Below are 14825 nucleotides of genomic sequence, written 5' to 3'. Positions count from 1 at the left end.
ACACATCAGTGTCCCAAGGACGGCACCTGTAACCCCAGAGTTACATGTTTATGCATCTATATCAGAGAGAAATGTTCCAAGATGCGGCTCCGTGGCAGCTGGGATAGCCAGCGTGGAGGAGGAGAAGGTAGAGCAGAGAAACCTCAAGTATGGTCATAAGCCAGCAATTAAAGGGTCTATGTGGTACATAGACAGAGATTCATTAACCTATTTTTCCTATTTTAATATGCTTGAAATTTCCTATATTAATCTCCCTCCATAGGGGCTAGAGAGATGGCTTAGCAGTTAAGAGCACTGGATGCCCTTGCATGCAGTTGTCTAGGATTGGACTCAGATCCAATCTCCAACACCCATGTGGCAGCTCTCAACCATGTGTAACTCCAATCCCAGAGGATCTGATGCCCCCTTCTGGCTTCTGTGGACATTATATGCATGTGGTGCGCAGACATACCTGTAGGCAAAACACCTATACATACAAACCTTTATTTTTATTAAAACAATTTTTTAAGAAAAAAAATAGAGCCGGGCGGTGGTGGTGCACGTCTTTAATCCCAACACTTGGGAGGCAGAGCCAGGCGGATCTCTGTGAGTTTGAGGCCAGCCTGGACTACCAAGTGAGTTCTAGGAAAGGTGCAAAGCTACACAGAGAAACCCTGTCTCAAAAAAAAGAAAGAAAGAAAAGAAAAAAATAGGTGAAGAAAGTTATCATTAGACTAAAACACACAAAAAGAGTAAATGTAGCTTTGGTAGCAAAATGCTAACAGGAGAGCCAGGATACCACAATAAATTCCTTAGGGAATCAAGTCTGGCTGTGGATGGCAACCCCTTGCCTATTTGGCCTTAAACACAAACCACGATGACTCAGAAGCCACTGCCTCTTCAACAAGTACCTTCATGTAGAACGCTGAGCTCTCCCCTGCTAACACGACCTTTACTGTGAGTCTCTGAGGGCAGTGTTGAGCCAGACAGCACTGTGTGTGGAACAGCACATCTGTCCACACTTAGATGGCTGTAGCATTTTATTTCATTAGCCACCAGCAGGCAGCTGTTGTTTCTAAGTTCTCACAAACTGTGATCTAGATCTCGTACCCCTGGGCCTGTGTGTGCAGAGTCTTCAGCGTGCTGCTAAGTGGATGGCAAACATACTTGCTCAGCCATTAACACTAAAGGCTGGAGAGATGGCTCAGTCAAGTTCTTGCTTTGCAAGCATTCGGACCTGAGTTTCATCCCCAGGACCCAGGTGGAAAAATGTCAGGCCTCTAATAGTAGCTTTGGGGAGGCAGAGGTCAGTAGACCCCTGGGGTTTTCTGGCCAGCCAACCTAACCTCTTTGGAAACTTCCAAGCCAATGAGAGACTCTGCCTCAAAAAGAAAGGTACCTGGTGCCATAAGAACATTTAAGGTGTGTCCTCTCACATCAACATGCACACACGTACAGCCACACATGAATGTGCACCCACATACACACATAAAACCCTAAACACATACAATCATAACCTCAACCCAACTGTGAGGACCCACAGTGAGATAAAAGGAGGTTGACAAGAGTGGCGGACTATTTCCTCCCCTAAAAGAAATTTCCATCTCAAATGTTCAAAGGGTAACAAGAATAAGCAGCCCTTAGCAGATCATGATTTTTAGGTCGCATTGCCTCTTTGCTAAACATTTCAGATGACTAAACCTGAAGCCTTGTTCTTAACTAGTGTGCAACATCGAAAACTGGTCTATCAACACCTTCATAAACACAGCAGCTACTGCTTGCCATATCCTGTAAGAAGGGAGGAGGAGGAGGCAGGGATGAGGGTGGGGATGTCTACCAAGCTCCTGAAGACTCTGGAGAGGATGATCAACCAACCAATTGCAGTTTTTCTTAGTGGATTTTTTTTAAATCAGAATGTCCCTATCAAAACAAATGGAATTCTATGATGAAAAGTTTCGGCAAGCTAACATTCTTCAAGGTTTAAACCAAGATTTGTGTCTTCTAAAAATTGTTGTCTACCATTCCTGTAGTGACAACCCTTCTTTAGTCTGCGCTCACTTGGCCTATGCATGTCCACTGATTCTTTATATGTTTATGATTCAGAGGTTGTTTGAAGCATGTGCTGTATCCTAAGCTGTTCATCACACTTTCCAAAGAACAAGTAATGAGCTGCTCATTCTCTGTGTCCCTTTTTGTTCTAGAATAGGGAGACAGGGAGTTTAGGGGTGAGGACAGGGACAGGGTCAACCAAATGTTTTTGCTAGAGAAGGAAAAGAGAGGAAGAAAGTAAAGGAGGCAGGGAAAGAAAGGAAGAGAGGGGAAAGAAAGGGAAGGAAATGCCAAGTCTAAAACTCAAATGTTGCATTATTGCTCAAGATCTCGTGTGAATAAATAGCATTTCTAAGGCTACAGTAAAAACAAATCTTCAGGCTACAGATATGGCTCAGTGGTAGAGAGCTTGCCTGGCATGTGCAAGACTCCAGGTTCAATCCCAAGCATGGGCAGGGGTGAGGGGGATAAGAGTAACAAGTATAGCAGAACCCAATTCATTAGAAAGATAGAAATGTCGAGAAAAACAGTCACTAACTTTTATAACCAAGGTGACTGAGGAGACACCACACATCTACAGTAAAGAACAATAGTTCGAACACTTCAGACTGACTATTAAAATGTGACTTGAAAAGATCAATTAACCTCAACTAAAAAGGCTAGTCAGATGTTTAATAATGTACATGCATCGTTTTAGGAAGGAGAGCAAAGCACAGAAGTAATAAAGAATTGCTTTGCTCAATTCAACAATTTATTACTGGCGGTGACTAACATTACCTCCGAGTAATTTGGCGAGAGGTATTTCCCGTTGCACTTAGCCACGTGCCTCAGGATCTGCAAAGCTTTTTCTCCTTCCTTCCGGGTGATCAGCCAGCGTGGAGATTCAGGAACCACCCTGGTGAGGAGGAAGAGGACCCTTGAATTAGGTTAGAAGTCCGAAAACCCAAAAGCTCGTGAGTTTTTCTAGCCAAAAGGATCTTGCAGCAATTAGCTTACAAGTTAGCACAGATCCCAGGATTGCAAAGAGGCTCTCAGAAATGAATTTTCTTTGCAAATTTACAGTGAATGGGAAAAACACTAACTTGGCTACAAAAAAAGTTTCTCCACATTACACAGCTTTTGAAAGCACAGGGAATCCTACAGTTTTGTGTCTCTGATTACAAATATGAAAAGGATTAGGGCTTAGTTCACATCTAGGAGAAGGCAAAGTCTTTACCTTATGCATGGAGCCTGATTTATCCATACATTAAAATTCAGTGAGAGGAATAAATTATATTCCACCCCTCCAAGGGGTGCACACATTCGGAACATCTTGATCATTTATTTTTCTGACATCTTAACCACCTATTCACCAAAGAATGCTAATTTGCTTAATAGGGTTTTTTTTTATTATCATATTTAATCTGCAAGGCACAATAACTGAGTTTGTAATCTCCTAATTACCATGAAAGTATTGCAAAGGGATAAATCATAATGCCATTACTTAACCTGGAATTTTGTATTGGGGTAGTTTACTATTGGTGGTGACAACTGTCAGTCAAGCAGCCAATAAGCTCTGTAAATTGTCAAAATTCTCTAGTAATTCCCGAAGCCACGGGCATGCTGGGGTTGGGAAATCTCATCTATTGCCTTTATTTCTGTGTTGTTGGTTTGACTTCTCTGTTCATGTGCAATGGGATAAATACAATGATGACCAAAATCACATTACCAGTAATAAAGGAGGAAGAGGAAGCTGGGCAGGGAGATGGCGAGCTGGATGCCCTGCCAACTGGGGATAAAGTAGGCAATTCCAGGCAAGAGGATGATTCCAAGGGTGAAGAACATCTGAACCACGATTCCCACAATCCTCCTTTGTTTCGAACCTACTATTTCCGTCACTGGAGGAAAACAGACACAAGAGATTAGGAGAGTTCTCTGCCAACACCAAAACAAACAGACCTGACACCTGTCGAAAATCTACCTACACTATTGGAATACTCCAGAACATAAGGACATGGAGGCTTCCCTAGGTGCAGAACTTCTGACAGCGGCTCTCCAGGTACCTTGTGTGCATTTCTCCGGTTTTTCTCTGCCCCACACACTCCAGTTATCCCTGTTCCAGCCAGTGGCTTTCAATCTTTCCCTGTACCCTCCTTTCCCCGCCATCAAAAGAGCTTCAGGTATCTAAAGCATCCTGCTAGGGTCTCCCACAGGATTCATGGGAGGGGTTGGAAATCCAAACATCTGGGACAATGCTATCAGATGACCTTTCTTATTCCTTTGATCATAAATCCTCCACTACTTAACGTAGGGCTGGTTTGGACTAGAATCAGAGCCAACGGGAGCAGCCTAGATCAAAGTAACAGAAGCAAGGGTCAGTGTTTCATATTCTATATCTGGTTCCCAACTTAAAACAGCATTCCAGTCTCCATAGTAGCTGGAATCCCACCCCAGGTCCTTCTCCTACTTGTGGAAGAGCTGCAATGAGGTCTCTGGGTTTCGGGGGTTTCATGGTGAGGGGTGCTGAGCTAGCCCCCCCCCCCTCTGGTTCTCGTGCAGGAATGGTTGCAATAAAACAAGTCTTACCAATCACGAAGCAGGTCATCCACGCCCCCTTTCCAAACACACCTTGCAGGAAGCGGAAGATCACAAACACAGAAAAATTTGGTGCAAATGCCACCACGACCCCTGTGACGCCAACACCGAAACAGGATATTAAGTAAATGACTATCCTGCCGTACCTTCATAAGAAAGAAAAGAGAGAGAACCTTAAACATGATCTTCAATATAATAGAAATGGAATGAGACAAGATGCAAAAAGAAGTCAAATGTGCAAGAAAAAAAATATGCGTCCTCTGTAACTTACTATTGCAGTAAACAATATTGATATTAATACCTATGAAACCAGATGGAACCAAATGGAATTCATCTCTAGAATAACATTACACAATGAACAGCCCACAACACGTCCCTTGAGACTGGAGATTTCCCAGCCGTGACCTCTCCACTATGCTGCTCTTGCAGTTTTCCTGTTGGCCTGGCCCTGATACTTGCTGTCATTTTTGTGGGTGGACTATCGGGGAGGCAGGAACACAATGAAGCAACTGTGGCATATTACAGAAGCCTCCATTTCAATCCTGCTCCATCCAGTTAGCCGTCATGACCTTGGGCAAACTCCTCAGCGCTCCCAGACTCAGGTTCTGTGTGCTCCCCACCCACCCTTATTCCCCAGTGAGTGGTGAAGAGGAGTAAATGGGATTCTATAAAGTTCCTGATCAGTGTGTGTTGTTATTGGGGTTTTGTGATTTATAGAACTATAGCTCAATAGGTCAGACAAATGGGCAGGGTGCTGTGGTCAGTTTCCCAGTCTGCTGTGAGCTGATTCCCGGAGTCTCGCCAGGTGAGGGGTTGACAGGAGCTCATCCTCAATACCCTTTAAGAACTTCCGTTTTCCTTACAAATTTCCGCAACATTCTTACTTCTGCATCTTTGCATTAAGGGCAGAGATGGAAACAGCCTTAATTCATCCACATGTTTTAAAAGTCAACTCAATTTTTCAAAACAATATTAGGTTCAAGCAGAATTGAAGCACAAAAGACAGAGCTCCCATGCACCCCTACTTTCAGACATGCACAGCTTGCCCTATCACAGATTCCCTTGCTGAGTGATGCTCTGTAACAACAAGCTTGAGATGGCACACAAGTCTACAGCTCACACTAGGGTTTGGAGGTTCATTTTCCAGTGCTAGGGATCAAACACAGGTCCTTGCACAAGCAAAGCAAGGTCTTTGCCATGCAGCTTTCATCCCTTCCAAGGTTCACGCTTGTGTTGGACATTATGTGGGACACATTTACCCTTCCACATCATATGGAAGAGTCTTGTGCCCTGAATTCATTGCTAGTAGGAATGCAAAAATGACACAACTCCTTTGTTCATAGCAATCATTCTTCATCCCAGGTAACTACAGACTTTCCCACTGTCTTCATAGTTGGCAATTTTCTAGACTGTTCTACAGATCTGTCGGAATGTCCTAAGATTCTATAGGAATTGTACAGTAGGTAGTCTTTTCAGACGGGCTCCTTGAACTCAGTTAGCAATGTGGGCTTAAGTTTCCTCCATATCTTTTTAGGGTTCCTAACTTGTTTCTTTTCAGTGTGGAGTACTGCTCCACTGTTAGGATATATCATCCATTTACCTACTGAAAAACATCTAAGCCGCCCCAAAGGCTGGCAATTATAATACATAAAAGTGCTGTATGGTCCACATGAGAGTTTACCTGTGGATGTACATTTTCAGCCTTGTTGGATAAATACCAATACTATAATTTCTAGTTCTAGGCATTTAGTTTTGCAAGAAACTGACAAGCTGGCTTCCCCTCTGCTGTGCCATTAATGTGACCTACCAACAATGAACAGCAGTTTCTGTGGTTCAACACACTTGCTAATATATTATCCTGAATTTATTTAGTTTTAAAATTGCTAAGTGTATGAGTGTTTTGTCTGCATGTATCACTGCACCATGTGTGTGTGTGTGTAGTGCCTGCAGGAACCAGAAGAGGGCATCTGATCCCCTAGAACTGGAATTACAGCTGATTGTGAGCTGTGTTGTGGGTACTGAGAATTGAACCTGGGTCCTCTGGAAGAACCAGTGCTCTTGAAAACGGAGCCACCTCTCCAGCCATTATCCTGTGTTTTTGCATCTGTGTTTATGAAAGCTAAAGGCAATATGTTCATCTGGTTTTGGCAATAAGATAATGCTGACATCACAGAGTAAGTTAGGGAGTGTTTCTTCTCCTTTATCTTCTGAAAGAAATGGAGACAACTGCGAGTATTGTCTATATGGTAGAATTCACCTGCTCCAAATCTGAACCTGGTACCTCCTGTTTAGGAAGGTTATTCACTATTGACTCAATTTATTTAATAGACATGGACTTTTCAAAATAATTCACTTCTTACATGAGTTTAGGTGAGTATGTCTTTCAAGGAACAGTCCCCTTGATCTTGGCAAATCTGGGGCCATAGAGCCGTTTACACTGTTCCTTTATTGTGTTTTTAAAGTCTATGAGATTTAAAGCCATTTTAAGCGATCATTAATTTGAATCCTATCTCTTTTTCTCTTAGTTGGCTTGTCTAAAAGGTTATTAGGTTTGGGGGCTTTCCAAAGAACCGGCTTTTGACTCTATTAATTTTCTCTACTGACTTATTGTTTTCAGTTTCTTTGATTTTTTTCTTTTTGGTTCTAATATGTGTCATTAACTTTCTTCTGTTCACTTTGGATTTAATCTGGTCATCTTTGTTGTTGTTGACACCTAGTGTATAAACTCAGATTGTGGGTTTTAGATAAATCTTATGCCCTAATAAAAATATTAATGCTATAACTTCCCTTCTGCATTGTTTTTGCTGCACCCATAAAATCTGATAAATTGTTTTTATCTTCACTGTGTTTAAAATATTTAAATTTTCTCTTGAGATTTCTTCTCTGTTAGCAGAAGTACAGATGCTTAATTTCCAAGTATTTTGGGGTTTTCCAGTTTCTTGTTACAGATTTATTGTTTAATTCCTTGGTAACAAAAGATTAAATGTGGTATGAATTTCTATTCCTTTACTTTTGTTAAAATATATTTTATGGCCCAGAATATAACTTTATTAATGTCTCTCATGTATTTAAGAAAAACCTGTATTTTGCTATTGTTGGATGACATGGTCTGTAGATGTCCAATATGTCCAGTTGATTGATGGTATTGTTGAAGTCAGTTACATCTTGATTATAATGTTCTGCTGGTTGGATTTTCACATTTCAGATACAAAGTATTTGAGTCTCCAACTACAATGAGGGATTCATCTGTTTCTCTCTGTGCTTCCTTCAGTCTTTGCCTTCTGTATTTTGATACTTTGTTGTTAGGCACACATATGTTAAAGATTGTTCCATTTTGTTATAATTAACAAATTATTATAAGTAACCTTGTGTTTCCCTGGAGAAGCTTATCCTTCCTAGTATTAATACAATGAGTTCTACTTTGATTTGCTTGTTCTTAGTGTGGTATCCTAGTATTAATAAAATGAGTTCTACTTGGTTTTGGTTTTTCTTTGTATGGCATGTTTCCCTACTCATTCACCCTTCACTGTGGGCATCCTTACATTTAAAGTGAATAATTTGTAAGCAACTTTCTGTTGGATCTTCTTTTAATCCACTCTGAAAACCATTTTGTTGAGACTGGGTCATGGGCTGGGTGTAAACTCAGGTAATAGAGTTCTTGCTTGGAATTCAGGAAACCCTATATTGGGCATGGTGGTATGTGTCTGTGACCTGGAACTTAGTAGGTAGACACAGGACAATCAGAAGTTCAAAGTCACCTTTGACTAAAGAGTAGCCAAGGCTAACCTGGACTACATGAGACCCTGCATCGGGGTAGGGGACCCCTCGCTGATGTTAGAGTCTGCTGATTAGTGTCAGGAACCCTTCTGTCTCTGTCCCACCCTCCTGCACTGGAGTTACAGCTGTGCACTACCACACTTAGCTTTTATGTGGGTTCTGGGAATCCAAACCGAGGCCTTGTGCTTATTCAGCAAGCACTGTACCCACGGAGCTGTCTCCCCACGTCTGGTCTCCTAATAAATCCATTAATGGCAGTCTCTATTTCACAGTGTGTGGTCTTGGGCATTTCTCTTTGATTCTTAGAATTTCCATCGTTGTTTGCATTGTCCATTTTCCCCACTGTATTTTATCCATTAATCACTTACCACATTAACCACAGTTTTACGTTGTTCTGGTTTGACAGCTCCAACATCCTTTCCATGCCTATGTCTGGTTCTGATGTGTGCTGTCCCTGTTCAAGCTGTGGGTTTGTCTGCTGGCATTTTACATTTTGCTTTGCTTTGCTTTTTAGGATGCCCTGTAACTAAACTTCAATTGTTTCTTTAGCCTGTGGACAATGACATTGCAGACATTTTTTTCTTTTTCACTTTAATTGGGATATGGTGATGAGAATTGGACTACATGGTGAGTAGAATGGGCTGGGTCTGTCTATTCCACTCCTCCCACGTGGAAGGCTAACACTGACTTAAGATGGGTATTTCTCATCCCTGGGGCTGACACTCAAAAACCTGCAGATTAGGTTCTAATTAACCAAGCTTGTTTTTGTTTTGTTTTGTTTTTGTTTTGTTTTGTTTTTGTTTTTGTTTTTGGGGGGTGGTGGTAGTATTTGTCTGCTTTTGGGGTGTGTGTGTGTGTGTGTGTGTGTGTGTGTGTGTGTGTGTGTGTGTGTGTGTTCTGGGAGCAGACCTTATTACGTATTACTATAAGCATGGAGGGATTTCTCTTGACACTCACCATGAAAACCTGCTAGACTCACAGGGGTGAACATCACAAACATGGGGCTGCAGAGATGGCTCAGCAGTTAGGAGTCCTCATTGTCTTCCCAGAGGACCTGGGCTCCGTTCCCAGCACCCACACGAGGACTCACAACCATCTGTAACTCCAGCTCCAGGGAATCTGATGACCACATCTCCCTGGATTTTGCTTCCTTCCTCTTTTCCTCCCTCCTCTTCCTTGGCCTTCTCCTTCCTCCCCTCCTCCCTTGTCCTCCACAACTGACCTACCCTTAACCATCTCCTCCTAGAGCTTTTCACTCTCAGAGCTATTCACACACTAAGCCTCCTCCAGCACTCCAGCAACTCAGGTCAGGGTTTCATTACCCAGCAGCCTCTGTTCCAGTAAGCACCAGTCACTTGAATCAGCCTGGCTTTCCAATTTGGGGAGCAGCTGCTTGCCCTGTGACCTCACAGCTGGGCAGAGCTGCCGACTTTCTTTATAGTTTCCTCAGCCTCATACTTGTCAGGCCTGAGGGGCAACCAAAGCTCTTCACTTGGAAGTCCCCATCTAGATTCTTAAGCTCGATTCCGGCCGCCACCACACTGTCTTCTTGTGGATATATGCCGATTAAACTACCTCTCATCCTGTGCTGATAGGAGACAGGGTTACTTATACAGCTCCCTCTCTTAAGTCTGGTTCATTCACTCCGAAGAACTAAGTCAGCTGTAGGGAAGCCCCTCAGCCCTGATTAGAGCTTGGGTCCTCTCCTATGTGAAGTTATTTTAGGAGATATGTTTATCGATCATGCAGGATAAAATTCATAAGCGAAACACAATAAAAAAAATAAAGTTACAGTAAAAATAACTGGCATGGTGTTGCATGTCTGCTATTCCAGCACTCGGGAGTCAGAGGCAAGAGGATTGTGAGCTCGAGTCTCACCTAGCACACGTAGTGAAACCCTGTCTAAAACCAAGAAGACAAAAACTAGAAAGAAGTGAACATAAAACAAATCCAGTTCCAAACTGCAGCCACTGAGAAAAGAGTCGAAATGTACATGAAAATCCCTGAATAATTTTGAAAAAATTTCTTTTCAAAGTTTCAATGCAATTTGTAGAATAAAATACAAGAATTTAAAAAAAAAAATTGGAGTGGCTGATCTCATAACTAAATTAACCAAACCTCAACCACTGGCCTGTTTTCAACACCTAAATCCACCCCTCACCTATCACCAGAGCCATGACATCACTGGGGCCAGTGTTTTTCCTAGGAGGCATTCAGACCCAGAAGGGCACCTTTTCTACCAAGGAACAAGGAGAGCAAGTTTGAAAAGGAAAGAATTAGTCCAAACCAAACAAGTGTGGACGTCCTGGGTAATGGAACAAAAAATTGAATGTAGTGAACAGAAAGCATTCTCCTCCCCACACATGGGTCGTATGTTACAGCGAAGACACCTACCTGTCTGCTGCATAGCCCAAGGTGAACGCCCCAGCCAGGAAGCCAAGGTTCAGGATGGCTTGGGTGAGGTCCAACATCCAGGCATTGACACAGACAAGGTCAAACTGGAGAAAGAAATATACATGAAGATACCTGGGGAGGTTCATCTTCAGAACACTCTCTAATATAGGTCAACCATCTTTACAAGAGTTTTGCCTATATATGCCTCACATAAAATTTGAGGATGCTTATACATTGATCTGTGCCTATTTCCGTAGTCAGTTTAAATAACTGCAAGGGAATGAATTCCTAGTATACCATGAATACTGACATTTTAAAATAATGTTGTTAGGTCAATCTATCATGTGTGAATATGGCATGTCAAAGCTATGGTGACCACTTGCCATCGTCCAGCATAATGAGCTTTGTAATTCTACTGGCAATGAACTATACAGAAACTGACATTTAATTTTTAAAAACTTTCTGTGACAATATGATATGTTAAAGGATTTTTGTCATTAATTCTAGTTCTTGTAGGTATGATTCCAATTTTATAATCACGTGTGCGATTATCAGAATAATTGCCCACTGGAGTTAGACATGAGGCAAACACATCTAGAGAAATGTGCAAAGAAACTCAGAAAGCAAACAGATTGCTACCAGGAAAGGCAACATTTTACTTTAGAAAAGCACCAAGCAGAGTATACCAAGTCTAAAAACCCGCATAGCAGGGCTTGTTTCAGACAGCTGAGCCTTAAATAACTGGGCTGGGGAGATTAGGGACAGACACACTGCACCTGGCAGGAGCGACCCTCCTAATGAGCTTCCAACAGCCTCTTTCACGTTGTTTGAGTTTAAATGCCCCAAATTGTCTTCAAACCCACGTAACTTTTAAAATAGAAAACTGGTTCTCCTCTTTGTTCCCCCATAACAGCAACAATCAGAAAGGATTTTTATACCCCATATTTATATGTGGTTAATTGAAACTAGATACCTATTAACACTTTCTAAAATACTTGGAGAGATGTCTGGGCCAGATAGTGCCTGCTCTTCTGAACTCTCTGCATGCTAGAGGCCAAAGACAGCTGCTGCATTTCTCATGCTCCTTTGCCACTGTGGAGCTGCTGGGGTTCAGGGGAGCGGTGCATGATCAGAGGAAAGGGCTCTCTGCCTCTGGTCTTGATACAGCTCCTATTCCCATCATCCAGTGCTTGAGCTTGAGCCCTGACCTAGCCACATGTGGACATAGGGATGTGAACCCACCGGTACTGGCATGGGGATGTCAAAGTTGTCATCAGACTGGATTCTTGGACTTTCCATCAAGAGACAGGCATTGTTAAAATAGTTGGACAGTTGGACCGCAGCCTGGAAACCTTTCTAATAAATCCCATACGTGTGTGTGTGTGTGTGTGTGTGTGTGTGTGTGTGTGTGTGTGTGTGTGATATTCATTCTATCAGCTCTGTTTCTCTAAAGAACCCTGACTAATACACTCCCCAAATGCTCTCCCACAGGGACTCAGCATGGCTGTCTATGGTCACAAACCTATAGATGTTCCAATAGACTTCTTCTGGGGACAATTCCATGTTAGCCTTCCTTTCTATGAACTGCTTTCATTCTGATATTTTAAAAAATTTATTAGGGTCTAGGGGGTGTGTGCACACACGCCAGGGGCACATCCATGCCATAGCACTCAGGTAGAAGTCAGAGGACAAATCCACACAGTCAGTTCTCTCATTTGCTCTTTCCATGGGTTCAGGGATCATGCATCTCTACCTGCTGAGCCATCCCAACAGTCAAACCCACTCTGTTCTGTGAATTAGAACATACTGCTGCCAAAACTGTAGGCTGAAGCTCCCTCTCCTTCCAAGGACCTATCACGCTGTCCCCAGTCGGTGAACTCACCTAATTCTGGGGACTGAAGGATGCTTCCCTTCAGGACCCCTATCACACTACTTGCGGTCTTCTCTCTCTCTCTCTCTCTCTCTCTCTCTCTCTCTCTCTCTCTCTCAATCATCTCCCGCTTCAGGACCTGATCACTCTTGGCTGCCTGTGATCAGGATACAGTCTTTTCTAATAAGGCACATTTGAAGGGGAACCTCAGGTCAGCCTCATTTCTACAAAGCTGGTTTCTTTTGTATCAGTGGTTTCCAGTACCAGGAACACTTCAGACTCAGGGGATCGGGTGGGTGCTCAGCGTGACAGCTCACTGTCAGGAAGCACTCTTCAGCATCCTGGGGTTGCCACCCAGGCCTCCTAATCCTCTGCATTCACTGGCTGCTGCAGTAGCCAGCCTGGGGTACACTTACTGTGTTTGAAGAGAGGTCAGTGGAGAGTGGTACTTGGGGGCTGCACAGGCTGATGCCTCTCCACCAACAAAGTAACAGTGCCTTTAACCACTCCTCAGGGAACCTAAACCAGGCACTGATCAGTAGGTCACCTTAGATGGCCAAATTTATGAGGTCTTTACCAGAGACACAAGAATATACGTCTTTCTCTTAAGACAGCCAGTGTGGAGCAAGTGAGCCACACCCAATTCTATTTTCAGAGTGTACACATCAAAAACATGTGGTGATATATTGTGTCTCCCAATATATTGTGTACCGTAATAAAACTTATCTGGGGTCAGAGAACAGAAAAGCCACTAATTTAGACATAGAGGCCAGACAGTGGTGGCACACACACCTTTAATCCTATCACTCGGAATGCTGGATCTCTGTGAGTTCAAGGTCACACTAGGAACAGAGCCAGGCAGTAGTGGCTCACACCTTTAATTCCAGATTTGAGAGCTCACGTCTTACTTGGGAAAGACATACGCCTTTAATACCAGGAAGTGATGGCAGGAAGGAGAAAGGTATGTAAGGCGTGAGGACCAGGAACTAGAGACTTTTAAGCTTTTAGCTTTTTGAGCAGTTCAGCTGAGATCCATTTGAGTGAGGACTGAGAGGCTTCCTGTCTAAGGATTTGTGGAAACAGGATCAGCTGAGGAGTTGGCGAGGTGAGGTTGGCTGTGGCTTGTTCTGCTTCTCTGATCTTTCAGAATTCACTCCAATATCTGCCTCCGGGTTTTTTGTTTTTGTTTTTGTTTTTTTTTTTAATTAATAAGACTGTTTAGCAATTCATCTTATGGAAATATTTAAATATTCTTAATACTCATAAATCTATGTGTGGCCATTTTGTTACTGATTAATCTTCAAAGTCACTCTACACAGAGTAACTCTCCTTGGCCCAGGCAGAAAGTCAATCTGATAAGAGACTCAAGCAGCCTTTCATGGGAGGCTGAAAGGATTACAAGTGTCTCCTTCTGCAGAAAGCATGGGCAACTCTAGGGATTCTAGGTGTTTCTGAGGGGTTTCCAGCTAAGAACTTTTTCTTAGAACTTCCCATCTGTTAAAATCCAAATAGACATTATGTTGTTTTGAGTTTAATGATAAAATGCACAAGTTTTTAGCATATGTAAAGGTTGCAAATCTCCAAATTTTCTAAAACTAAAGCAACGAAAGGTCTCCGGTATACAAAGGTCAAAGGTGAGTCATAAATTAAAAACAATGCAAGTATTCAGAAGGCCTTGCTAGATCCTCAGATCACGGGAGATGGGCCTCTAACCATCAGCTGGACTCTGCATGGAGGTCTAACTTAACCATCTAGACCAAAGTCTCATGTCCGAGACACAACAGTTAGAGGACTTGCGTCGTAAGCCATGAGAAACGGGCCATTCATAAGTTGCATTTGAAGAGAGAAGGGGAGGTCTCTCAAGTCCAGCCACAGAGCCCAACTTCCTCCACTTCAGCTGTTCAGGGATGAGCTACATTATCTTTCAGATGTGGTTCATTTGGAGGCTGATCTCCAGTGTGGTGGTGGGACCTTTAAGAGCAGTGTCTGCTGAGAGATAGTTGGGTGATAGGGCACAGCTTGGGGAGTCATGAACCCCAGTTCTCATAAGCTCTGACCTGGGACTTTCAACCTCTAAATCTGTGGGCTACATAACCTCTTTTCTTCATAAGCACCAAGTCCCAGGAATGTTGTTCTAGTAAGAACAACCAAAGGTGAAAACAAGTTATAAAGGGAACCGTTC

General features: G+C 42.8%; 1 protein-coding gene across 1 annotated transcript in view; it reads right to left on the bottom strand.

The window, feature by feature from the left end:
• The window catches only part of Slc22a3 (solute carrier family 22 member 3), an 88948-nt gene that overhangs the window by 38398 nt on the left and 35725 nt on the right, over positions 1–14825 (bottom strand). The window contains exons 2-5 of the mRNA XM_036168971.1: positions 10774–10877; positions 4594–4748; positions 3737–3905; positions 2806–2923 (exon numbers count right to left, since the gene is read on the bottom strand). Of these exons, the coding sequence (XP_036024864.1) occupies positions 2806–2923; positions 3737–3905; positions 4594–4748; positions 10774–10877 (546 nt within the window). The remainder of the gene's footprint in view (positions 1–2805; positions 2924–3736; positions 3906–4593; positions 4749–10773; positions 10878–14825) is intronic.

Source organism: Onychomys torridus, chromosome 19 (genome assembly GCF_903995425.1).
Source record: "Onychomys torridus chromosome 19, mOncTor1.1, whole genome shotgun sequence".
Taxonomy (NCBI): Eukaryota; Metazoa; Chordata; class Mammalia; order Rodentia; family Cricetidae; genus Onychomys; species Onychomys torridus.
The sequence above is the reverse complement of the archived record's forward strand: the minus strand, read 5'-3'. Positions and strand labels throughout refer to the sequence as shown.